We start from the raw sequence: 24,859 nt of genomic DNA on the forward strand, positions 1-24,859 counted from the left end.
GCAGCTCGGCGGCCCCTCGGGCCGGGCCCTCCGCGGGCCCCCGCGGCGACGGCGGCTGCGCACGCGCACGGGCTCCCCGGCGCGCGGCAGCCCCTCGAGGCCGGCGGCAGGTCTCGCGGTGTTTGGGCCTCCCGCGGGAGGCGGGACTGGGGCTCGCGCGGGCTTTCGTAGCGGGCGGCGGGAAGTTGTCCGTTGGCGGGCCGCGCTCCGCTCTGCCTCGGCGGTGGGTGCTCCGTGAGGCGCCATGGGAAGCGAGTGGGACGAGGTCGGGTGGAAGGGACGCCATCTCTGGTTGTACGTACTGGCCCTGGGCTTCGAGCCGGAGACTGCCGACGCCTCCCGCTTGGTACTGGGAACGTAAGTGTGAGGGAGAAGCGGGCTGGGGAGGGAGGGGAATGGGGCCTTTTGCAGCCGTCGGTCCCTGAGCGGGGTCTTGGGTTTCAGCAGGCAGCGCCCAGCATGGGGAAGGAAGGCAAAGGAAGTGGGGAGGGAAGGGGCGGGCATAGCCTTGCAGCAGAGGTGCGTTTTGTTGCAAAGTAGTACTTTGTAATCTTGAGCGGTCAGCAAAAAATGCTGTGTTAATTCGGTATGGTAGCTGCATCTGGTGTGGTGGCTCCTTTTTTTGTGCATTAGGAAGATGTTCAGTGTGCCAAATGGAAGTGCGCTTCACGTTATTGCCACCTTCTTGTTTGAAAAGCTGGATCCGGCTCGGGCAGCAGTGACTTTCAGGTAAGTGAGTTTCGGGCTTGTGAGATTGCTGCTGTGCATGTAATCAAGAACGCGATTTATGCAGCTGCTGGGAGGGGGGGTGTCTCTAGAGGAATGCTGTGGAAGAGGAATATGCTGTCAGAATTTGTTTCCTTTTGATCACAACTCTGCAATGTATCAGAAACCTTGCCTTAATTATAGGCATTTCTGAAAGTACCTGTAACTTGGTGAGTTATAGATGCCATCCGTTGGTAAAAATTATGAATTTACACTGAGCCACAAAGTAAGCTACCTTTCCCATCCGTTTCCCTAACCAAGGAGCGAGTAACGCTTCCCAGTTATGGATTGCTGCCAAGATCTTTAATGAAGCAGGAATCCCATCTTCCTTAGTGCCTTTCCTCATGCAGCTATGCCATTTTAGCTAACACATTAAACGAAGTGGCTGGAGAAAGACCAGGGATTTGAGAATTGTCAGTGTTCTGACTCTTTTTTTCCCCTCTTCCTTTCTCTTGAGTTAAAAAGAGCTGCAGACAAATCTGTCACAGAAATAGACCATAATTACCGTATTACAGCAAGAAAGTGTTGTCATTTAACAAACTTTTAGCTATTCTTCTTGTAGGCTAATCTCCTCATTTTCTGACTCCTCCAGGAGGCATCACTGAGAAATCTTTGTCTTAGCCTTGTTCTTACAATGGTTAATTAGGTAACTTAATATTTGTATGTGTCTTGAAATTGATTTTTTGTTTCTTCTTTTCCCCCATCTTTTTTAAATGGAAAGAAAACATGGCTCTGCAAGTGGGTGTTTTAGGAAGCAGTGTTTTGCATGGTTGAAAGACATTGAAGTAAGTATTATGAAGGTGGAAGTTGATGCTCTACTGCTTACTGTCAGCTCATTCCTTTTTTGAAAGAATATGTAGTGCTTTTAAATAAGAGTTTTAAAGAAGATTGTTTTATTGAAGAAGTTAGTTTTATTTCACATAGTTGCATCTTAGACTTGTTTGAGGAAAACAATGTGACATGGTGGAATTTAGATGAGAGAGACTTAATCCTGGGTCTTAAAACTGCTGTGGCTTGCTTCTGGATAATGGTATTAGAGTAAACAGAATTCCAGAGGGTTCCTCATGTCTGGGTGAGAATAATTTTCTTCAACTTGAGAGATGTTTGCCTAAGTTACCTCAGAAGATGTTTATTGTTGTGAGAGTGGTTTCAGGTGCAGGATTTTTTTTTTTTTTTTTACCATAAGTCTTTATTTATGGGGAAATGGGCTAAACTTTAACTTGAGCTTACTAACAGGAAAGAGGCAAACCAAAATTGATGATTTCAAGTGCCATTAGTTAATATTATCTTCTCATGCTGCTTTTGTTTTAATGATAGTTGTAGAAATCAGGTCTTTGTATACTGGAACACTTACTTTTTAGTAATAATGCAAAAGTTAAAAGCTAATAATGCAATATCTTTGAGTAAGATGAAAGCAGAACAAAGAACACTCATTAATGACTTCAGGAGAAAATAGGAAAGAAAATGTGAGTATTTTTTCAAAGGCAGGTATTACCAGTTGCGGGTGAGGAGGGCAGAGGTTTCTAACATTTACCTGTTCTGGGTTCAGCAGTAGCAGTCGTTTTTCTTAGTAGCTGGTGCAGTGCTGTGGTTTTGACTTTCAGCCTGGGGACATCACTGATAACACCGATGTTGCTCAGTAATGTTTACTTTGACCAAGGACCTTCTGAGTCTCATGCTCTGCCAGGGAGGAGGGGAAACTGGAAGGAAGCAGAGACAGGACACCTGACCCAAACTAACCAAAAGAGTACTCCGTACCACAGCACGTCATGCCCAGTATATAAGCTGGGGGCAGTTACCTGGAAGGGTTAGACCACTGCTCAGGTTGGGCTGGGTGTTGGTTGGTGGGTGGTGAGCGATTGTATTCTCTTCCCTTGTTATTTCCTTCATCATTATTATTATTGGTGGTAGCAGTAGTGGTGTGTTATACCTTAGTGTTACTGGGCTGTTCTTATCTCCACCTGTGGGTGTTACATTCTTTCGATTCTCCTCCCCATCGCTCCGGGAGTGGGAGAGGAAAGGAGTGGGGGGAGTGAGTGAGCAGCTGCGTGGTTCTGAGTTACCAGCTGGGCTTAAACCACGACATTGCCCAACACTGATTTCAGTCTGTATGTTGAAACTGTCTCTCACGTACAGAGCTTGGGATGATGGGTGGAACATTCAAAAAGTGTTAGTCTCTTTTGGTGAGAGTGGGTGTCGCCTGTAGTGGCAAAACAGTTAAGGTTTGCATCAGCCTTGATAACAAGTAGGCTGCAATGTTTTGCTAAATGGCTGTTGTTTAGGCTTAATTTCTTACGTCAAATTTATGTTTAAAAACCAATTTAACTTTTCTAGAAGGAGCACCCAGGCTGTCTTCAAAATGTTACAGTGTCTTCATTAATTTCTCCTGGAGGTTCTAAATTTATTCATATGTTCTATTCGTTTGCAAAGCACGTACTGGTTGAGGACATGAAAAAGAATTCTGTAGGTAAGCTGTAATGAAACAATGAAAATGCCTCATTTGTAATGTTTGACAGTGAATTCATCAAGCCTTTAGTATATGCCAACAGTTTTAAAGTAGTTCTGAGTTGGCTGTTCAGTTCAAAATCTTTCATGGGGTTCTGTCCACTTGCTGTCAGCTACTGCTGATATAACAATGCAGATTGCTTTGCTTTCTGTTGCTTTATGGGTCTTGCTCCAAGGTTCACCTGTGTAATGCTGTTCACCATTCTCCATGCAAGAAGTGGTCTGTTCCAGAAGTACTGGACTGTTATACTAATTCTTACAGCCTGAGTAATACTGAAGGATCAGAGCTGTCGTCTATTCTTGGAAATCTTGTGTTGTTTTATTACCTAAAGAATAGGGAAAGGGAGTGACAGTGAGGGAATGAGAATGTGTACAACAGAAAGAACTGGAAAAAAGGCAGTACAGTGCATACTTTATTTCAGTCTCGATAAAATGAGCATTTTGATTTGTTATTCTTCCATTTCAAACTCGGAAGATTAGAAAGTTGCCTGTTTGCTAAAACTGAATGATGTAATCCATCCTAACTTCCATTTAGGCACTGATAAACTTATTGCCAAAGCTGTAAAGTTGAGAAGTAGCAATATGTACATGGCAAAGGCAAGATGCAGAGTTGCATACAATAAACTTCTGCAAATTTTTCTAAAGGAACACATCATTATTCAAGAATACCAGAAACAAGCACGGTAAGTGATATATTTAAAAAGGAGTGTTTTCATAAAGTCTGCCTTTTGTGTGTGTGTGGTTAAAAGGATTTGAGGAGGCTGCAGCTGCTTTACATCATGAGTTCTGTTTTTTTCCCCTTTACCTCTAATTGACAGTTCTATTGTTTGTATGGTCTTTTATGAAGTGTAATAGTCAAACAAGTTGGTTTTGCAGTATAGGAGATGCTATATTTTGGAAGATACGGTTACTTGGGCATTAAAAATGATAAGTAATTCAGCACGTATAGCACTATGATTGCTTAACATCTGAAGGGTTGTGTCTTAGAATGTAACTGTTTCAGGGTGAAACATTTGGTCTTTGCCTGATCACTGCGGGACACATTTTATTGACATAATCCTAAATTATTTCACCAAAATTATGCTTTTCTTTATTTTTGTATATGTAAAACATTCCCAGTTAGAGGAACAAGAATAAGTTGAACTTTCTGTGTGGGCGAAGAGTTATATGTCAGTGGAATTTACAGAATTTGGGTGGGATAGTTTACACGACTGGAGCACTTGGATGGGCAGTTGCAATCTGTTTATTGAATGGGAGGAAAAGAGAGTTGCACTGTAGGTAGAGGAGCAGTTTCAGTGCATGTAGCATAGCTGCATACCAGAGGACTGGTCTGTTTCATTGCAATGGAATAAGTGACAGCTTAATTGCTGGATTTACAAGTATCTTGGTGGATTTCCTGGATGTCTTTCTGTGCAAAGTGACTGTGAGGAAGTCAAGTGTGTTTTGTGTGGGGATTTGTTTGTTTGTTTTGGGTTGTTTTGTGTGTGGTGGTGTTTTTTGTTGTCCCTCTTTTTTTTTTTTTTTTTTTTTAATGATTCCAAAACTGCTTCAGTGTGCAGACTTGGAAAGAATGTACCTGATTAGATAGTGGTTGTAAGTAATTCTGAGAATAGCAGATTAGAAATTTGGGTATTTTTTTTTTTTAATCTGTGTCAACTTAACTTTTTTCTTAGGCTTTTAATTAAAGACAAAAAACGGATACATTCTGAATATGCGATCCTCCAAATACAGTCTTGGAAGTAAGTGTTTTATGTTGTGACCAAGTTGACTTATATATAACCAATTTTTTACTCAATTTTATGAAATACGAGCTCTACTTTAGTTGTATTCCATATGAATTTTTGTTTTGCATGCGTATAGGTTGAAACAAGATACTGAAAACAAAAATGACAAAACTGAGAGAATTCAAAAGGTGAGTATTTTTTCTGCTGTGGCAGCTTAGTGTATTTCTCATGTTTCTGTGGCATTTACTCTCAGATAGTGTTAACTCCACTCGTTTGTCTGTGATTATGCTAGCCCTTTCATCCGTCTTTATGCTGTTCTGATACTCTGTCATTATAGGTATTATGCCAAACATTCACATAGCATTTTTATTCTTCTTGCCTATTAAGGTCCGCAGCATGTGGACGCTTCTAATGGGAATGCTTACATCTCTGAAGAAAGAAAAGGAAGTTGTGGATTCTGTGCTTGATGGACTTGGAGATGGTGTCATTTTGGATGGAACTAAAGTTGTTTTCAGTGTTCCACAGTTTTTGAGTTACAGAGTTGAAAAAGATGTGTACCGAGTAAGTAATTTTTGTCCTTGCTTGTCCTTTGTCACCAGAGTGTAATCCAGTACCTTTTTTTAAAAAACAAAGCAAACAAAAACTTCACAGATGGTAAGAGGTTTGCTCAAGGGTGTATAGAATGTTCAGTTGTTATGTAGAAGTTTGTTATGATTATGCTGCTGATTTGTATTAGTTATGTTTCAACCATGAACACTTTAACTGCATTAGTAAATTGTTGTGGTTTTTTTTTTGTTGTTTTGTTTTGTTTTTGTTGTTTAGAAATTAAAACTAGGTTGTCTAGTTTAACTGTTGTTTTAACTAATGGTCTTTTGTTTCCAGCGTGTAGTATACGGCGGTGTTTAGGCCTGCCATATCTTTTGGGGCAGTGGTTAAACAATACCTCATTAGTGAAGTTTTCTTAGTTCATATTGCTTTATAGGCTGCTCTTAAGCAGCTGATTCTAGAAAAAAAGACACCTGAAGCTTAAATCTAGAGTATGGGTTTGTTTTTTTTTTTGAAACATGAAACAATCAGGAACTGAATCAAAATTTCAAGTGTAACTTTATATCCCTTCTCTTACTACAGAAGACACAATTCTCTGATGTTGATGCTGTTCACTAATTTTTTTTCTCTTTTTTTTTTTTCTTGCTATACTTCAAGCGTTTTACGGGGAATGCATATGAAGCTAAAAGCCTCAATTTCTTAGCAGTCATCCAGTTATTAAATGAAGCCCTCAGAACATTGAGAGATGAACACTTTCAGTCTGAATTAGAAAAACATCTTTTTTTATTTGAGAATAAGCTTAAGTGTCACAAGAAATCACTACAGGATTTGAAAGTGATGAGGTAATTGTCTGGAAACTCTGTCTGCTTCCTTGTTCTTTAGTCTACAGATCTTGTCTTCCTACCTTGGAGTCTTTCCTAAAACAATACAGTTTGTAATGAAAACATTATTGGTTCAGTCTTCTTCCTTTGTCCCTGAGAAATTCACATTTGTCTTGATAACTTCTGAGATAATTCTCTAGTGTCAGCTTTTTGCCCTTACTTTGCTAATATTCTCAGCTTTGTTCCTCGTGACCCCATTTGCTAGCATCGTGGTTTAAACCAAGCTGCTGTGTACTGTGCACCTGAGCGGGATGGGGAGGGGAACTGGGACAATAAAGAACACACAGGTTGGAAGACCAGTTTAATAATTGAAATAAAGTAAAATATAGTGATAATAGAAATAAGATCAGCAATAATAATAGAGAACAACAAAAATGAAATGAAATTCAGAAAACTGAGTTGATGCACAACACAATTGCTCTCTCCCTGCCACCTAATACCCAGACTGACCTGCTTTTCTGGGTAGTTCCCCCTAGTTTATATACTGGGCATGACGTGCTGTGGTACGGAATGCCCGTTTAGCTAGTTTGGGTCAAGTGTCCTGTGTCTGTTTCCTCCTGGCTTCTTGTGCCCCTCCTCACTGGCGGAGCATGAGACCAAGAAGTCCGTGACTGGTGTAAGTGCTACTGAGCAACGACTAGAACGCTGGTGTGTTACCAGCATTGTTCTTTGGCTAAAGCCAAAACACAGCACTGCACCAGCTACTAGGAAGAAAATTAACTCTATCCCAACTGAAACCAGGACAGATAATTGACCTGATTCTTACTTTATTTCTCATGTTAATCAGTTCTGGGATTTTAAAACTTCATCTGAAACTGGCTTAGGGAAGGTTCAGGTGTGTACCTCATAGTATGCGTTTATTTTAATGTAGTTCTTCCAATTCAAATGTAAGAAACATGAAGGCTACCTAACAGCTTCTTTTTAGGTTGTGAATTTCAGTTCTAAGTTCTTTCACGAATGCATGGATGTGTATCAAAGATTTTGCAGGATAAGGAGGGTACATAATACTATCCATCTTTATGCAGAACTGTTACCTCCACCAACAGATGTCTTACGTTCATTTTCCATGCTCATATGTTACAGGCTAGAAATGGAGCAACAGCATCGTGTGTCATGTGAATCAATTTCTAGAGAACAGGAAAACTGGAAAATGAAGTGGAACAGCTTTCTTGGCCTGTGTCCTTTTTATTTCAGCTTAAATCGGGATCGAGTAAGTAGTCTTCATCAGAATCTGATAAATTGGAGAGAAAGGGTGAAGGTGGGAGGATGTACATCTAAGCTGGTGTGTTTTTATTGCAAGATTTAAACTTTATCTACAAGGCTAGGGAATTGGATAGCACAGTATAGCAGAAATTGCTGTATGAAATAGTCTTTCTTAAAGAAGGTACATTTGGCTTGATGACAGCTAGCGCTTTCATATAAGATGGGGAATACAATCATCTTCTTAAAGCAGTAGATTAGCATAAGAGCAAGCTGATGTGGTTTTGGTTATGTCCATGTCTATACCCGTGTGGAAACTGAGCTTTCATGTGCTGTCAGTCTGAACAACTGCTGAGTTCCATTTTTCTCTTTTATAGTGATGGGCTTGATGTCAGAATGGAAATTTATCTTTCAGTCATTTGCACTGATACAGGGATCTGAGGTTGTACCCTTGCCTAGCTACCCAGCAGAAAGGAAAAGTTTCATGTTGAGTTTGAACTGGCTTGCAGAAAAGCTGTTGTAAATAGTTGTCTGTAAATTGCTGTTGACATGCAGATTTTCTCAGACTGCTTGTGTAATTTTTTTTCTTTTGAAAGGAGTCAAGAGCTGTTCAGCATCATTCTTCTAGAGCTGCACAGAAATATCAAGGTTTTTATCAGCATCTACTGTCAGTTCCAGGTCAGTGAACGGTACTTGGTTTGAGTTTTTTTTCTTTCCACCCTGCTACGGTTGTTAGAAGTTACTTGGTGTTGAAAACACTCCCCGTTGGTTTTGCAAGTATCTTTGATAGTCTTTGATAATAGATCTTTGCCACAGTTGCCTTAGATTTTTCGACCTTGTTGTATCTCGGAGGTCACAGAAGCACAGAATGGTTGAACTTGGAAGGGGCCACCAGGGTCGTCTAGTCCAACATCTCTGCTCAGGCAGGGTCATGTAGATCATGTAACTCAGATTTGTGTCCAGATGGCTCTTGAATATCTCCAGGGAAGGAGACTCCACAATCTCTTTGGGCAACCTGTTCCAGCCTCACAGTAAGCTTCTTCATCATGTTTGGGTGAAATGTACAATGGTTTAGTTTACACCTGTTGCCTCTAATCCTGTCACCCAGCACCACTGAAAAGAGCCTGGTCCTATACTCTCGATGCTCTCCATTCAGATGCTTACACACATTGATTAGATCCCGCCCAGAGGCTTCTCTTCTCTAGGCTGAACAGGCCAAGCTTCTCAGTGTTCCCTCATCTGAGAGATTTTCCAGACCCTTAATCATTCTAGTAGCCCTTCACTGAACTTTCTCCAGGCATTCCATGTCTCTCTTGTACTAGGTAGCCCAGAACGGAACACAGTACTTTAGGGAGGCCCTGCCAGGGCTGCATAGAGAGGGAGGACTACCTCACTTGACCTGCTTCAGACTCTCTGAAGCTTTTGGTATGGCAAAAAAACAACGCTGGATCTGTTTGGTATTTTGTTCTTGCACTAAGGATATTGAGACAGACTTCCATGTGTAATGATTTGTTCATGGATTCTAGAGAAAACATTTGACAGTAAAAGTTGCTTCAGGTTAGAGGAGTAATAAGAGAGAGAAAGAAGATTAAAACTTTTCCCATTGGTCAGCTGGGAAAATAAATTTAAGGTGTCCTACCAGGAAAGCATCTTTCCCTGGTGCATTCTGAAATACTTTGTTCCACAGTAACTGTGCTATTTGATCAGGACCTTACTTGATCTCTATGTTGGTTGCTTTTGGTCATGAGGTTAACGATGATTAGAACTGGCTTTGATCAGACATGGATGTTGCCCATGTTAATTGGCTGATAAGACGACTGTATTCTACTGGGTAGTGCTTACTAACCAAGAGCTGACTGTCAGTAGTGTAGAGTTATAGATAACTAGAAACTGAAAAGCAAGGGTGGAAAAGGAGGAAGACAGCTTTTTTAGGAAAAATGACATAGTAGATACATGTTGGAATGTCAAGATGCAAAGCAGTAGGGAGATGGTGAAAACACTGCTCCAGTAGTCTAGGGGTATGTAGGTATAAGGCTAGAAGCTGCAAAGGAAAAGGTTGCAGAATTGCAGATGGAAGGTAGTTTGCCTTAAAGATGAAAGCACTGTGCAGTAGTGCTGTGAGCTTCTGGTAATACTGGAAAGCTTGAGACGAATTGTTGTCTGTGGCATTCCCTCCACTTTGTGGTTAAGATGCTTGCTCTGAGAATCCAACCACTAGGAAAACTAACTTTCTTCTGGTTAATATGGTACAGTTAAAAGAAAAAAAGTTAGATTTCTGAGGTGGTGTTGACGTGAAGACAAAAAGAAGTGTGATTTATGCTTAGAGAAGCTGCAATTTAGGGTTAGTAGAGAATGCTGAGGTTAAACTTCGGCTGTTTATCCAAATGACGTGCCAAAATAGATACTTACTGTTTGAGAGAGTCCGGAGCTGAGAGGTGCGTATACCTCTGATAATATGCAAAACATTTCCTTACAGCATGCCTTGCTTTGCGTGGGCACTTGGGCTGATGCAGCATTGATCAGAGGGATGAGTATGTCCACAAATTTATTTATTGATAAATGCAGATGAAGATAGTGGAAAAAACATGGGTGGAATTTGCTTTTGTGGAATTGATGTGCCACACAACTGAAGCAAATGCGGAGAGGAGGGGGTAATGTTTGGCTGGGATTGTAGTTTGGAGGAGGGTGGAACATGTATTCGGGAACAACACAAGTAAATACTGGCTGCTAGTGGTGTCTGTGCCTTCAGGTGGTACCTGAGCAGAAGAATCGATTGCTCTGTCCTGCTCATGTACTAATAATACTCAGAAAGCCTATCCTATGACTCAGACGTGGTCTGAGTCACTTGTGTTGCCTGGGAAGCCTGAGTGGAAAGAAGTGGAAGCAATAATAAAACTGTTGACTTGCTTTTCTAGATATTTTGGACTCTATTACTCAAGAAAGTTGTGAGAAAGATGATGGGGCATTGGAAACTATGATGTATAAATCAACACCACCACGGTATGATGTTAATGAGATAATTGATAAAAAAGTGTGGAAAAAAAAATAGAACTTTGCTTATTGGAGTTGCATATATTGCATCTCTTGATCTTAGTGGAATATTGCAATAGCCCACTCCTTATACCCACCTGATTTAGCAATATAGTCCAAAAGTAACTGCCACTTGCTGCAGCTGGTGACTGATTGATCAGCTGGTTGCTGCTGAATAGCATGTGCAGCAGCAAAGATGCAAGGTTTTTATCTCTCTTTTTAACTGCATTCTTTCAAGCTTTAAGAGACAGGTGGAGAAAATAGATTTTGGTTTCTGAGGCTGGATTGAAGTAGGCAGTATGTTCAGTATAGCCTGAGAATAAAAGAGGAGACATTCACAGATGAGCCCTTCTTTTGTGGTTAAAAAACCCTCCAAAACCCCAAATCACTAAGTCTTCTAAAATCGCTTTGTTCTGTAGCTTCTCTTACTTCAGTTCCAGTAAAAGAGAACACAGAACAATGGTGTTCTAGAAAGTTTTGGCCTGTTGGCATTTAACTGAGCTGTGGAAAGTTTCATAACCTTCTGAATAACACATATTCTGAACACATATTCAACTTTCAAGTACGACTGTATGTCGTACTTGAAAGTTGCCTAGTAGGGGGACAAAGGGAGTTGGCAAAGGAAGCTTGTACTGTTCTTAAGACATCAGTACATGTAGTTGGATAAAAGTCCCAAAGGTTGTCCAGCTAGTTAAAAATTAAAGCCTGGGTTTCTCTTAGTGACTTCATACAGCATAAATTTTTTTGTTGGCTTGTGTTTCTAAAGATAGGTAACAGCAAATATTAATGTTTTAAGGTTCTTTCTTCCTAGCAAGTGGGGACTGCATTTTAGTCATCTATGCAATTAGCACTACACTCATCAGAAGTTGTAAGACTGAAGTTTTTGATAGCCAGGTGTTTGTTAAATATCAGTAAGTTCACATAATAACATACCTGTGGGTGCCACAGGGGATTCAGAGGAAGAGTATTTAGGGAAAACAGGGAAAAGAACATGAAGTCTGCAGAAGACTTTGTAGTTATGTTTTTCAGTTATATTGGAGAATATAGAGGACTTGTTTATAAAATGTATTACAAAATATGTTTCCTTTTTCTTTAATCGTGATTAAATCTAAAGCTTGATTAATAACTTTGGGAGGCTGATACACAGCTAGGGCTAAATCTGCTCTAATTGTCACATGCTCTCCCTATAGTAAAATTGCCTTCTGATGACCGGGACGAATTGAGGGAAATCGTAACGGACAGATACGGGGCACATAAGATGTAATGGCCTTCTACTAAGAGTTGCATGCCACTTGCTTTGTTTGCCTCTAAAATAATTTTTTTTTTTTTTTTTTTTTTTTACCCCAAAGTTTCTCTCCAGTGGCTTTGGAGATGTCAAAAGCATCTGAACACAGAGATTTGTTAACTGAACAGGTAATTCTTCAGTCACTTCCTGCCTGTCAGGGAGGTTAAACTTAAAAGATACTTGCTTTTTACATTGAACAAAACCTGGAGTTAATATTTCAGGGAGAGGGCTGTAATTTTTTCTGGTTTTCTTTTTTTGTTGGTTTTTTTTGTTTGTTTTTTGTTTTTTTTGGTTGGTTTGTTTTTTTTATGGGGGGGGTGTGTTTTGTGTTTTTTTTTTTTTCCTGTAATGTAATGTTTTTACACATCTTGAGTCAGTTCTGGAAAACTCTAAAAGCTGTTGGGGGCTTCATCAAGCTTTAGGGAAGGGCAGTAGGAAGTTGACTTCAAATACAACATTTGGTGTGTCACCGATTCTCTGCTTGTTTGCTTGTCTTTTTGGTGTGAGCAGTGGTCAGAATTTGATGGTTGTGTGTGATCTTAAGGGTTATAAGGTGCCTAAAAGCAACTTGGTTGTATAGTTGTCCGTTGCACAATTGTTCAATGTAGTATAGAATCATAGAATAGTTAGGGTTGGAAAGGACCTTAAGATCATCTAGTTCCAACCCCCCTGCCATGGGCAGGGACACCTCACACTAAACCATCTCACCCAAGACTCTGTCCAACCTGGCCTTGAACACCGCCAGGGATGGAGCATTTATAGCTTCCCTGGGCAGCCCTTTCCAGTGCCTCACGACCCTCACAGTAAAGAACTTCTTTGCCTCAATCTTCACTGGCAAGTGCTCTGACCACACCACCCAAGTCTTGGAAGGCAGACGCAGGGACTGTGACAATGAAGACCTTGGACCTGCTGTAAGAGCGGATCTGGTTGGAGACTATCTCAAAAACATGAACGCACACAAGTCCATGGGACCTGATGAAATCCATCCGCAGGTCCCGAAGGAGCTGGCGAATGAAGTTGCTAAGCCACTGGCCATCGTATTTGAAAAATCATGGCAGTCAGGTGAAGTTCCCGACGACTGGAAAAAAGGAAATATCACCCCATTTTCAAGAAGGGGAAAATGGATGACCTGGGGAATTACAGACCAGTCAGTCTCACCTCTGTGCCTGGCAAAATCTTGGAGCACATTCTCCTGGAAGGCATGCTAAGGCACATGAAAAACAACAAGGTGCTTGGTGACAGCCAGCATGGCTTCACTAAGGGGAAATCCTGCCTGACCAATTTGGTGGCCTTCTATGATGAGGCTACAGAACTGAGGGACAAGGGTAAAGCAGTTGATGTCATCTACCTGGACTAGTGCAAAGTATTCAGCACTGTCCCACACAAAATCCATGTGTCTGAATTGGCAAGACATCAATTTGATAGGTGGACCACTCGGTGGATAAAGAACTGGCTGGATGGCCACACGCAAAGAGTTGTGGTCAGTGGCTCAATGTCCGGCTGGAGACCAGTAACAAGTGATGTCCCTCAGGGATTGTTGTTGGGACTGGTCTTGTTCAGTGTCTTTGTTGGTGACGTGGACAGTGGGGATTGAGTGCGCCCTCAGCAAGTTTGCCCATGATGCCAAGCTGTGTGGATCGATTGATACGCTGGAGGGAAGGAATGGCATCCAGAGGGACCTTGACACGCTTGTGAGGTGGGCTGATGCCGACCTTATGTAGTTAAACCATGACAAGTGCAAGGTCCTATACCTGAGTTGGAGCAATCCCAGGCACAGCTACAGGCTGGGCAGAGAAGAGATTGAGAGCGGCCCTGCAGAGGAGGACTTGGGGGTGTTGGTCTACGAGAAAATGAACATGAGCTAGCTTCAGTGTGCACTCACAGCCCAGAAGGCCAACTGTATCCTGGGCTGCATCAAAAGGAGCGTGACCAGCAGGTCAAAGGTGATCCTGCCCCTCTACTCTGCTCTTGTGAGACCTCACCTGGAGTATTGTGTGCAGTTCTGGTATCCTCAACATAAGAAGGACATGGAACTGTTGGAACAAGTCCAGAGGAGGGCCAGGACTGGAGCAGGGGACTGGAGCACCTTCCATATGAAGACAGGTTGAGAGAGTTGTGGCTGTTCAGCCTGGAGAAGAGAAGGCTGCATGGAAACCTCATAGTAGCCTTCCACTGTCTGAAGGGGTCCTACAAGGATGCTGGAGAGGGACTCTTCTTTAAGGACTGTAGTGATAGGACAAGGGGTAATGGGTTGAAACTTAAACAGGGGAAGTTGCAACCAAGCACCTTGTTGTTTTTCTTGTACCTTAGCATGCCTTCCAGGAGAATGTGCTCCAAGATTTTGCTAGGCATGGAGGTGAGACTGACTGGTCTGTAATTCCCCGGGTCATCCATTTTCCCCTTGAAAATGGGGGTTATATTTCCCTTTTTCCAGTTGTTGGGAACTTCACCTGTCTGCCACGATTTTTCAAATATGATGGACGATGTCTTAGCAACTTCATTTGCCACCTCCTTCGGGACCTGCGGATGTGTTTCATCAGGTCCCATGGACTTGTGTGCGTTCATGTTTTTGAGATGGTCTCGAATCAGATCATCTCCTACAGTGGGTCCAAGGTCTTCATTGTCACAGTCCCTGCGTCTGCCTTCCAAGACTTGGGTGGTTTGGTCAGAGCATTTGCCAGTGAAGACTGAGGCAAAGAAGTCATTAAGAACCTCAGCGTTGTCCAAATCCCGGGTAGCCAGTTCTGGTAGCTTCTGGAGAGGGCTCATGTTGTCCCTAGTCTGTCTTTTATTCACAATGTACCTCTAGAATCCCTTGCTGTTATCTTTCACATCCCTAGCCAAGTTTAATTGTAACTGTGCCTTAGCTTTTCTAACCTGGTCCCTAGCTTTCCAGACATCATCCCTGTATTCTTCCCAGGCTGCCTGTCCTTGCTTCCATCTTTTATAAGCCTCTTCATTCCTTCTAAGTTTCCTCAGCAGCTCCTTATCCATCCAAGGAGGTCTCCTGGGCCTCCCACTGCGTTTCCTTCTAGTCAGGATGCAACACTCCTGAGCCTTGTAGCAGGTGATCCTTGAATATCAACCAGGAGTCTTGGGCCCCCCTGCCCTCTAGGTCTATATTCCATGAAACCTTGCAAAACATGTTCTGAAGATGCCAAAGTCTGCTCTTTTGAAGTCCAGGGCAGTGAGCTTGCTGCGCGCTCTTCTCACTGTCCTGAGGATCTCAAACTCGACCATCTCATGATCATTACAATGAAGGCTGCCCTAGAGTGTCATATTTCCACCCAGCCCTTCCCTGTTGATGAGCACAAGGTCAAGCATGGCACCTCTCCTTGTCGGCTCCTCTATTACTTGCTGAAAGAACTTGTCTTGCACACAATCGAGGAACCTCCTGGGTTGCTTGTGCCGGGCCGTACTGTCCCTCCAACAGATATCAGGGATGGTTGAAGTCCCCCATGAGAACAAGGGCCTGTGAGCGTGAGGCTGTTCCTATCTGTCTGTAGAGTGCTTCATCCACAGAGTCCCCTTGATCAGGCAGTCTGTAACAGATCCCCACAGTAATGTCTCCCATGGCTGTTCTTCCTTTAACCCTGACCCACAAACTCTCTGTAAACTGCTCACCTGTCCCCAGACAGTTCCATACTCTCCAGCCTATCGCTAACATAAATAGCAACTCCTCCTCCCTGCCTGCTGGGCCTGTCTTTTCTAAAGAGCCTGTAACCTTCCATTCCAACACTCCAGTCATAGGAGCCATCCCACCATGTTTCTGTGATACCTATTGTATCATATCCCCGTAGACTTGCACACATCTGTAATTCCTCTTGTTTGTTCCCCATACTATGGGCATTTGTATAGGGGCATTTGAGCTGAGCTCCAAATGAAGCCTGCTCATTGGTCGGAGTGACTGGAGTATCTCTGCATTTCTCTGAGCATTTAGTATAGGTACTGGCAACTGACTGGGAGTGCTGGGATGGAATGATACACCCCCCCCCCCCCCTTAATACATCCAGTTTAAAGCCTTCTTGACGAGCCTGGCAAGCCTCCTCCCAAAACCGCCCTTCCCCTTCCTTAGACCTGCTCCACCAGCCTCCAGCAGACCTGGCCTCCCAAATTGAGTCCCATATTCTGGATACCTAAACCCCTGACTACAGCACCACTGTTCTAACCATTTATTAACCTTGCCAATCCTCCTAGCCTTTTTAAGATCCTCCCCTTTATCCTGGAGAATGTTCAAGGTAGTTGCAAGTGTGTCATCTGTGCTCTGTGCAACACTCTGTCCTAGCCATTACTTGCATCCTACTTTAAATACGATTCTAAAAATATTTATGTTTAGTTAGAATTTAAGACTGAAATATTTTATTGACTAAACTCTGAGGCCATGGCTATTCAGAATTTGCACAGTAGTTTCCTCTTCATTCTGTTATTCTGACACTTGAGTTTAAAGTTTGACAATTCTTGTGTATTTCTCTAGGACTTTTATACTGAAACTTGCGAGGTGGAAAAAAAGCCTGTGTCTCAAGACATGTTGAGAAACAGAAAGGATGAGTCTCCCATTTCAGAAACAGTTGAGAATGAAGGTTATCCTGTCAAAAGCCCTCTTGAGAAAGCCAGAGATGAACTGGCAGAAGAGGTTAGGAACAGTCTTCTTGTTTTTTATTTTTTTTTCTTCCCCTCTCTGCTGTTAAATAAATGGTCATTAAGTTCAGAGAACCAATTACTACTTATAACATGCCTTTTGTAATCTGCATATGTCAAAAGTTAGTTTTTTCTGCTAGATGGTAATTGATGTCCCTAACTTTTAGGGGTGACTACCCAACTATGTACACCCTGAAAGCATGAGCATGGAGCTTGTGCAGTTATCGTATTTTCAAGTCATGGTGAAATGAATAGAACTTTCAGTTCTATCATGGTATGATTTATATAATTTCTCATACTTTAACCTAGATGGTGAGGGTACTTAGAATTAAGTTCTGATTTCAGTCCCCTATCTTAATTTTGTGTTTATAGGACACCGTGGTCATTGCGAGTCAGAAGATTCAAAAAAGGCCGAAGAGTCAGGAGATTCAAAACTCTTCTGATCATTTAGACAGTGGATTTATTTTGAGCCGTAACTGACAGAAATAAAGAGGTGGCGATTTTGCTTTCTCAGGATTTCCCTTTTCTAACATCCTACAGGTTGCAGAAGCAGTGGTGTCTGAGTCGACTCCGACTGGTGAGATAGAAGGAATGGCATTAGAAGATCTTACTTTCTCATTGTCTTTTGACCCATTTATAACAAGAAAACAAATTCCCCGAACTCCAGAAAATCTGCGTAAGTTGGAAACTGACTATATATTACCCACTGTTGAAGAATGTGATTAGTTCATTGACTTTGTACATGTCACAGAAGATGACAATTTCAGTGAAGCTGCAGCCCTTACAGGCTTACCCTGTAACACAGCATAGTAAGCCTAATGAAATGATGGCATTAAGGTACACTTAATTGTTTTACAAAATTACAGTATTTGCATTTTAGTTACACATGTGCTTCCTTGCTGGGTGGTGGTTAAGGGGTCCCTGGTGGTCATCGGTAGTCTTCCTCACTGTGTCCGCTGATTAACCTCTTTGCTTGTGCTTGTGCAAAAGCCTTTAGTGAATTAGTTAACGATTATGTCCACAGTTTAGGTCAGTTTGTTCATTAGCATGAAGGACCAGCCCCATCTTGCTCTCAAAAGAGGGATCCCAAGTTACAGCGTACAATTAACAGTGTGGTTTTAATTTACAACTTAGCATTTCAGCTTACCATTCCCCTCTTTGAGACTTAGAGGATACACATTTATCCTATAAGCCTGTTGTGGTTTAAGCCCAGCTGGTAACTCAGAACCACGCAGCGGCTCACTGCCCCCTTTTTCCTCTGCCCCCTCCCTGAGGGATGGGCAGGAGAATCGAAAGAATGTAACTCCCATGGGCTGAGATAACAGCCCAGTAGCTAAGGTATAACACAAACCACTACTGCTACCACCAATAATAATAATAATGATAAGGGAAATAACAAGGGAGGAGAATACAACCGCTCACCACCCGCTGCACCCGCTGGCTGATACCCAGCTTGACCCAAGCAGCTGCCTAGCCCTTCTGGGTAACTGCCCCCAGTTTATATACTGGTCATGACGTGCTGTGGTATGGAATAGCTCTTTGGCTAGTTTGGGTCAGGTGTACTGTATCTGCTTCCTCCCAGTTTCCCCTCCTCCCTGGCAGAGCATGAGACTCGGAAAATGCTTAGTCAGAGTAAACATTACTGAGCACCAACTAAAAACATTGGTGTTATCAGTGCTGTTCCTAGGCCGAAAGTCAAAACCACAGCACTGTACCAGCTACTAAGAAGGAGAAAAATGACTGCTACTGCTGAACCCAGGACAACAGTACTGAACCAGTTATTAAGAAGGAGAAAAGTAACTGTTACAGCTGTACCCAGGACAGTGTCCACCCCTTCCTCCATGCCATTTACATCATGCTCAGGCCCTTCAGTTTTTTCAACATGCCATTACTTTTTGTCTTTTGGAGAGAGATATACATGCACACACAGAGACAGATATCATTCCTTAGTCCATGGACCATCCCTGTAAAGTTTGCTGAGTTCATTCAGTCCATGATGTTGGGCTTTATCTGTTGTAACAGTCTTTCAGGACAGGCAAGACTGTAGTGTTGGATTCTTGCTTGCTGACGACATGACAATGTGTCTGGTCTCATCAAAGTTTATTTTTCTTTGGGGTGATGACTGAATAGAAGTCAGGTTCAGTTGCTGGTGACCTCAGGAGAGTACTGGGAGACCCCCACTGTTGCTGCTGGCTTTTCCTGTGACTTCATTCTGTGCTGATGGTCATGATTTAGATTGGATATAAGGAGGAAATTCTTTCCTGTTAGGGTGGTGAGGCACTGGAATGGGTTGCCCAGGGAAGTTGTGAGTGCTCCATCCCTGGCGGTGTTCAAGGCCAGGTTGGACAGAGCCTTGGGTGGGATGGTTTACTGTGAGGTGTCCCTGCCCATGGCAGGGGTGTTGGAACTAGATGTTCTTGAGGTCCTTTCCAACCCTAACTATTCTATGATTCTGTGATTCTATGACAGCACATGTTTTCTTTTCAAAGCCCAGGGTGGCAGAGATGGGCATTTAGCTGCTATAGAAGTGTTACATAGCAGGCAACAGCATATAATTGAGTTCATTGGCTGTTTTCACCCAAACTTAAATCCCTTTGACGTACACGCTGGACTTCCCTATCTTCCGGCGCTACCCACCAAGTATATCCAGGTCCCTCAGCAAAAACAATCCCAAGGGTGGGTTTGCCTTTACTTGAAGCAGAAATAACACAGGCTGTCCTCCCCAGCAAATTCCTTATGTGCATTACAGGAACTTTATTCCCCTCTACAGTATGTGAAAGTTCTGAGTGCGCAGGGCCAGCCCTGTTGGCAGATCCTCTGGAGCTGACCAAACAGGTGCCTTTTGGTAAACGTGTGTATCCCAGTGTTTGAAAGTCCCACCACCCATTGCTCTCAGTGTAGTTTTTAACAGCCCATTGTACCAGAGGCTGGTGCATGGTAGGGGATATGTTATACCCACTCAATGCCATGCTCTTTGGCCCAAGTGTCTATAAGGTTGTTCCGGGAATGAGTCCAATTGTCTGACTCAGTTCTCTCTGGGGTGCCATGTCACCACAAGATTTGTTTCTCAAGGCCCAGGATAGTGTTCCGGGCAGTGGTGTGGGGCACAGTGTATGTTTCCAGCCATACGGTGGTTGCTTCCACCATGGTAAGCACACAGCGCTTGCCTTGGTGGGTCGGTGGGTGTGTGATGTAGTCAGTCTGCCAGGCCTCCCCATATTTGTACTTCAGCCATTGTCCTCCATACCAGAGAGGCTTTAACCACTTGGCTTGCTTAATTGCAGCACATGTTTCACAGTCATGAATAACCTGGGCAGCAGTGTACTTTGGCTAGTTCGGGTCAGGTGTCCCGTCTCTGTTTCCTCCCAGCTTCTTGTGCCCCTTCTCACTGGCAGAGCTTAAGACGATAAAGTCCTTGATCAGGGTAAGCGCTACTGAGGAACAACTAAAACATTGGTGTGTTAGAATCATAGAATAGTTAGGGTTGGAAAGGACCTCAAGATCATCTAGTTCCAACCCCCCTGCCATGTACACCTCACAGTAAACCATCCCACCCAAGGCTTCATCCAACCTGGCCTTGAACACCGCCAGGGATGGAGCACTCACAACCTCCCTGGGCAACCTATTCCAGTGCCTCACCACCCTAACAGGAAAGAATTTCCTCCTTATATCCAATCTAAACTTCCCCTGTTTAAGTTTTAACCCATTACCCCTTGTCCTGTCACTACAGTCCCTGACGAAGCGTCCCTCCCCAGCATCCCTATAGGCCCCCTTCAGATACTGGAAGGCTGCTATGAGGTCTCCACGCAGCCTTCTCTTCTCCAGGCTGAACAGCCCCAACTTTCTCAGCCTGTCTTCATATGGGAGGTGCTCCAGTCCCCTGATCATCCTCGTGGCCCTCCTCTGGACTTATTCCAATAGTTCCATGTCCTTTTTATGTTGAGGACACCAGAACTGCACACAATACTCCAAGTGAGATCTCAGGAGAGCAGAGTAGAGGGGCAGGATCACCTCCTTCGACCTGCTGGTCACGCTCCTTTTGATGCAGCCCAGGATACGGTTGGCTTTCTGGGCTGCGAGCATACACTGAAGCTGGCTCTTGTTAATTTTCTCATCGACCAGCACCCCCAAGTCCTTCTCTGAATCTTTTCTTTGCCCAATCTGTAGCTGTGCCTGGGATTGCTCCAACCCAGGTGTAGGACCTTGCACTTGGCATAGTTTAACTTCATAAGGTTGGCATCAGCCCACCTCACAAGCGTGTCAAGGTCCCTCTGGATGGCATCCCTTCCCTCCAGCATATCAACTGGCCCACACAGCTTGGTGTCATGGGCAAACTTGCTGAGGGCACACTCAATCGCACTGTCCATGTCAGTGGTGAAGATGTTAAACAAGACCGGTCCCAACACCGATCTCTGAGGGACACCACTCGTTACTGGTCTCCAGCCGGACATTGAGCCATTGACCACAACTCTTTGTGTGTGGCCATCCAGCCAGTTCTTTATCCACCGCGTGGTCCATCCATCAAATTGATATTTCTCCAATTTAGAGACATGGATGTTGTGTTGGGACAGTGTCAAACGCTTTGCACTAGTCCAGGTAGATGACATCAACTGCTTTACCCTTGTCCATCAGTTCTGTAGCCTCATCATAGAAGGCCACCAAATTGGTCAGGCAGGATTTCCCCTTAGTGAAGCCATGCTGGCTGTCACCAAGCACCTTGTTGTTTTTCATGTGCCTTAGCATGCCTTCCAGGAGAATGTGCTCCAAGATTTTGCCAGGCAGAGAGGTGAGACTGACTGGTCTGTAATTCCCTGGGTCTTCCATTTTCCCCTTCTTGAAAATGGGGGTGATATTTCCCTTTTTCCAGTCGTCGGGAACTTCACCTGACTGCCATGATTTTTCAAACATGATGGCCAGTGGCTTAGCAAGTTCATTCGCCAGCTCCTTCGGGACCTGCAGATGAATTTCATCAGGTCCCATGGACTTGTATACGTTCAGGTGTTTAAGATGGTCTCAAACCAGATCCTCTCCTACAGCAGGTCCAAGGTCTTCATTGTCACAGTCCCTGCGTATCTGCCTTCTAGGACTTGGGTCAGAGCCTTTGCCAGTGAAGACCGAGGCAAAGGAGTCTTCCAGAACCTCAGCCTTCTCCAAATCCTGTGTAGCTGTGTTATCAGCATTGTTTTCAGAGGAAAGGCAAAACACAGAACTGCACCAGCTACTAGTAAGAAAAGAATAAATTGCTGTTACAGCTGAAACCAGGATAGAATGTAATCAATTTTTTCCTTGATTTGTTCTATTTAGTTACAGAAGCCAGAAGATCATGGGGAAATGCTATTAAGATTGAGGACTCATCAGACACAGAGCTGAACCTACCTGGGGTGACAATAGAAGAAGCTCCAGGGGATGCTTACATCCGTAAGAAGGTGGCAGACTCTAGATTTGTGTGCTTTGACCCTGCATCTTCTGTACCTGACTTTGATCCTGCCTTGTCAGAAAGCAAGTCCCAATTAAGTTCTACAGAATTTAGACCTCAAAAGCAGATGAGGATAAGTCATACTGAATCTCCAGTTTCAGAAGCATCTGGAATACAAGAAAGTGAGAGAGCTGAAGCACAGGGGTTAAAATGTATTGATTTGAATAATAGTTCTTTAGATGATCTAGAGGAACATACTTCTCAGTGTGTAAAGAGCATCATGAATACTACAGACCTATGTTCAGAAAACACTTGTGGAACGAATGTTCTACCGTCAGACCATTTTCAGGGTTCCTTAATGGGTGGGTCGCTGCCCTGGAATTTGTCTTCATTGTTAAAGTCTGTTAGTGATGAAACTGGCTGCTTGGGGATATTGGGTGAGACACTTGAAGGATGTCTTGAAGGAGAAGAACTTAGTAGCACAGATGCCAACCAATCTACAAGCTTTGAGTCTTATTTTGATGTAATGGCCAGCCCATATGTAGCAGGTGGTTCAGAAAATGAGGAAGGTATTGAAAGATCAAAGCTAGATGTACAGTCCTTATTCAGCCTACATAAAGCGCTGGAAAAGACGCCATCTACAAGTGAAACGGAGCTGCATCAACTACTCAGTGGAGGTCAGTCTGTAAGCTCTGTATCATCCCCAAGTCTTGCACCAAAAAAAAGAGAAGGAGATGAATTTTCCAGTCCTCAAGAACTCTTCTTTTTGGATGAAGAATTTACCAAGACGCCATCACCAAAATCACTTACGGAACTAAAATATTCACTGTCATCTTTGCTGTTATCCTTTCAAAATCTGGAGGAAATGGCATCAACGATACACGAAATCCCATTAGACTTAAAATATAAATTGAAAGGTAAGTATCCATGTGCTTTAGCAATAAGATTTTGTCCTTTCTGTTACTGGGTATACTACCATAAATAACCTGCTCTGAATAGCTAAACCTTGCTGTGCAAGTATACGTACAGATTATTTGTACGCTTATTCCTTATGAAAAGTGAGACATAAAAGCAAACATGCTTCCTTTACCTATATCACCATCTTGCAGGTAGGAGAAAAGGTGCTTGTCTGACTCTCTGAGGTAATCTGCAGCTATTAAAAAAAAAAAAAAGCCTTAAGGTGCATTAGCAGTGGAGCAATCGTAAGTTCAATTTTGAGAATTCACAAACTTAATTTGAAGTAGTGCCTTTACTCTGAACAAATGTGATTATTTAGAAATGTGTTGTAGGTCATTGGATTTTTTGTGCGTTCAGTCAGGAGTTCATTGTAATACTATTAATATACTTTCATTATGAAATATATTCCATTCCAGAGGGCCCCCTGCTCCCTCACCCCATTTCCAATGGAAATGTCAACTTCATTTAACCAGTTTAAAGTTAAGCAGTAGTGCAGTGTTTAGTTACACATGAGGTCAGTTTCTGAAATGCAGTAATAAATATGAGGTAGTCATGGTTCTACAAAAGACTTTGACCGAAACAGCTGGTATTTAATGGAGTACTAGGAATTTAACATAATAAGCTAGTCTGAAGGAGTAGTGAGATTTGTACTTCTTGCGAAGTGTTGCTTCAGTTTCTTCAGCCTATACTGATAGCAGGTGATTTACTTTGAACAGTTATATAAATTAGAAGTAATGTTTCATATATGCTTTTTTAATAGGTGCCAAACGTGGAGCAGCATTTCTGTCAATTAATGAATAGTACCAAGTTCTGAGTGATAACTAATACAATTTTTCTTCCAGATAAAGATCATTTGGATGAGAAGCCAGCCATGAAGGAACCATCATCAAGACAGAATTATGGTTAAGGAGAAACATAATTGTGTTACTGTGGTTATGGTTCACTTGAGAGTGTAACATCTCCAAGCACTACCTGGATGGAGAAATTGCACTCCTGCTTTTTAGCAGAGTCTGTATTCCAGTCTGCTTTTTTAAGCATATTAGTTGACTGCTCTGCTTCCTTTGATATGTCATCCATAGCCGCATTCTATGTAAAGCTCATCTTCTAAATGCAGAACTGTTCTTAATTTCTTTAAAATATCAGATGAGTAGGTGGCATAATCCTAGAAAATGGAAAGACAAAGTGTCACGTGAAATTTTATTCCTGCCCCCTCTCAACACCTGCCTGTCCTCCCGTTCCTCCGTCCCCTGAAAGTAGCCTGAGGTTATTGGTTCTGTGACAGTGAAATTGGCATAGTTGGCACGGTGTGAATAGAGGGATCGATACAGAGGCACAGATGTGCCCCTACTCCCCCAGGTGTGCGCTGAGCAAAAAAGTGGTTTGGCGCACCAGTGCTGGTAGAGAGAACTGAACCACCCTGGGGAGATGGTAGAGAGAGCACATGTGAGGTCAGTTTTTGAAATGCCTCAATAAAAAAGAGCTAGTAATGGTTTTACGGAAGATTTTCACTAAAGTAGTTGGTATTTAATGGAGTACTAGGAATTTAATGCAGCAAGCTAGTCTGAAGCCTGTCGGGGGCACGTGCTGGGTACAGGCATGGGACTGTTTCTTTTGGAACACCAGGAAGGGATGATTTGGAGAAGCAGATGGAGATAGTTTAAAAGAAGAACTGAAAAGAGAAAGTGAACGCCTTCATTAGAACAAAGAATTGAAATCTACTGGCAGAAGCAAACACATGTACCTTGTATTGCTCAAATTCAGAAGTTGAGTGTGGTCCCAGATGTGGAGGACTGGGATGGAGATGTCTGGGCACATTCTGAGGAGAGTAGTTCTGAAGAGGTGGGGCAGTTGGAAGAAAGGGCTTATTGAGACCGAAAGGCAGAGGGAGGGGTCTGCAAGTTGGTAACCAAAA

The 24,859-nt window shown here is 42.9% G+C and overlaps 1 protein-coding gene and 1 non-coding gene across 3 annotated transcripts; both read left to right on the forward strand.

Moving 5' to 3' along the window:
- The first annotated feature begins 91 nt into the window (after window positions 1-91).
- Window positions 92-24,447, forward strand: HAUS6 (HAUS augmin like complex subunit 6). Of its 2 annotated transcripts, XM_065662777.1 has the most exons (17): window positions 92-357; window positions 634-729; window positions 1,487-1,550; window positions 3,100-3,232; window positions 3,806-3,953; window positions 4,944-5,009; window positions 5,131-5,182; window positions 5,382-5,555; window positions 6,198-6,382; window positions 7,505-7,631; window positions 8,218-8,299; window positions 10,537-10,621; window positions 12,001-12,064; window positions 16,411-16,569; window positions 17,115-17,250; window positions 21,879-22,907; window positions 23,790-24,447. In XM_065662777.1, the coding sequence occupies exons 1-17, from the start codon at window positions 245-247 to the stop codon at window positions 23,852-23,854; spliced, it is 2,778 nt and encodes a 925-aa protein (XP_065518849.1). In that variant the 5' UTR covers window positions 92-244; the 3' UTR covers window positions 23,855-24,447. The 2 variants fall into 2 exon arrangements, with proteins under 2 accessions (XP_065518849.1, XP_065518850.1); XM_065662778.1 differs by lacking the exon at window positions 16,411-16,569.
- LOC136006108 (small Cajal body-specific RNA 8) lies at window positions 11,781-11,910 on the forward strand. The gene has a single exon (XR_010608970.1). It is a non-coding gene; the product is annotated as a small Cajal body-specific RNA 8 (non-coding RNA).
- Window positions 24,448-24,859: the final 412 nt, after the last annotated feature.

This window comes from Lathamus discolor, chromosome Z (assembly GCF_037157495.1).
Source record: "Lathamus discolor isolate bLatDis1 chromosome Z, bLatDis1.hap1, whole genome shotgun sequence".
Taxonomy (NCBI): domain Eukaryota; kingdom Metazoa; phylum Chordata; class Aves; order Psittaciformes; family Psittacidae; genus Lathamus; species Lathamus discolor.

What these genes read in the sequence shown, in the direction of transcription:
- HAUS6 (XM_065662777.1), top strand. Translation starts at nt 245, where the DNA reads ATGGGAAGCGAGTGGGACGAGGTCGGGTGGAAGGGACGCCATCTCTGG. An exon ending in CATGGTTGAAAGACATTGAA is followed by an intron (nt 1,551 to 3,099) that starts GTAAGTATTATG and finishes TAACTTTTCTAG; the next exon opens with AAGGAGCACCCAGGCTGTCT. An exon ending in GAGATTTGTTAACTGAACAG is followed by an intron (nt 12,065 to 16,410) that starts GTAATTCTTCAG and finishes GTATTTCTCTAG; the next exon opens with GACTTTTATACTGAAACTTG.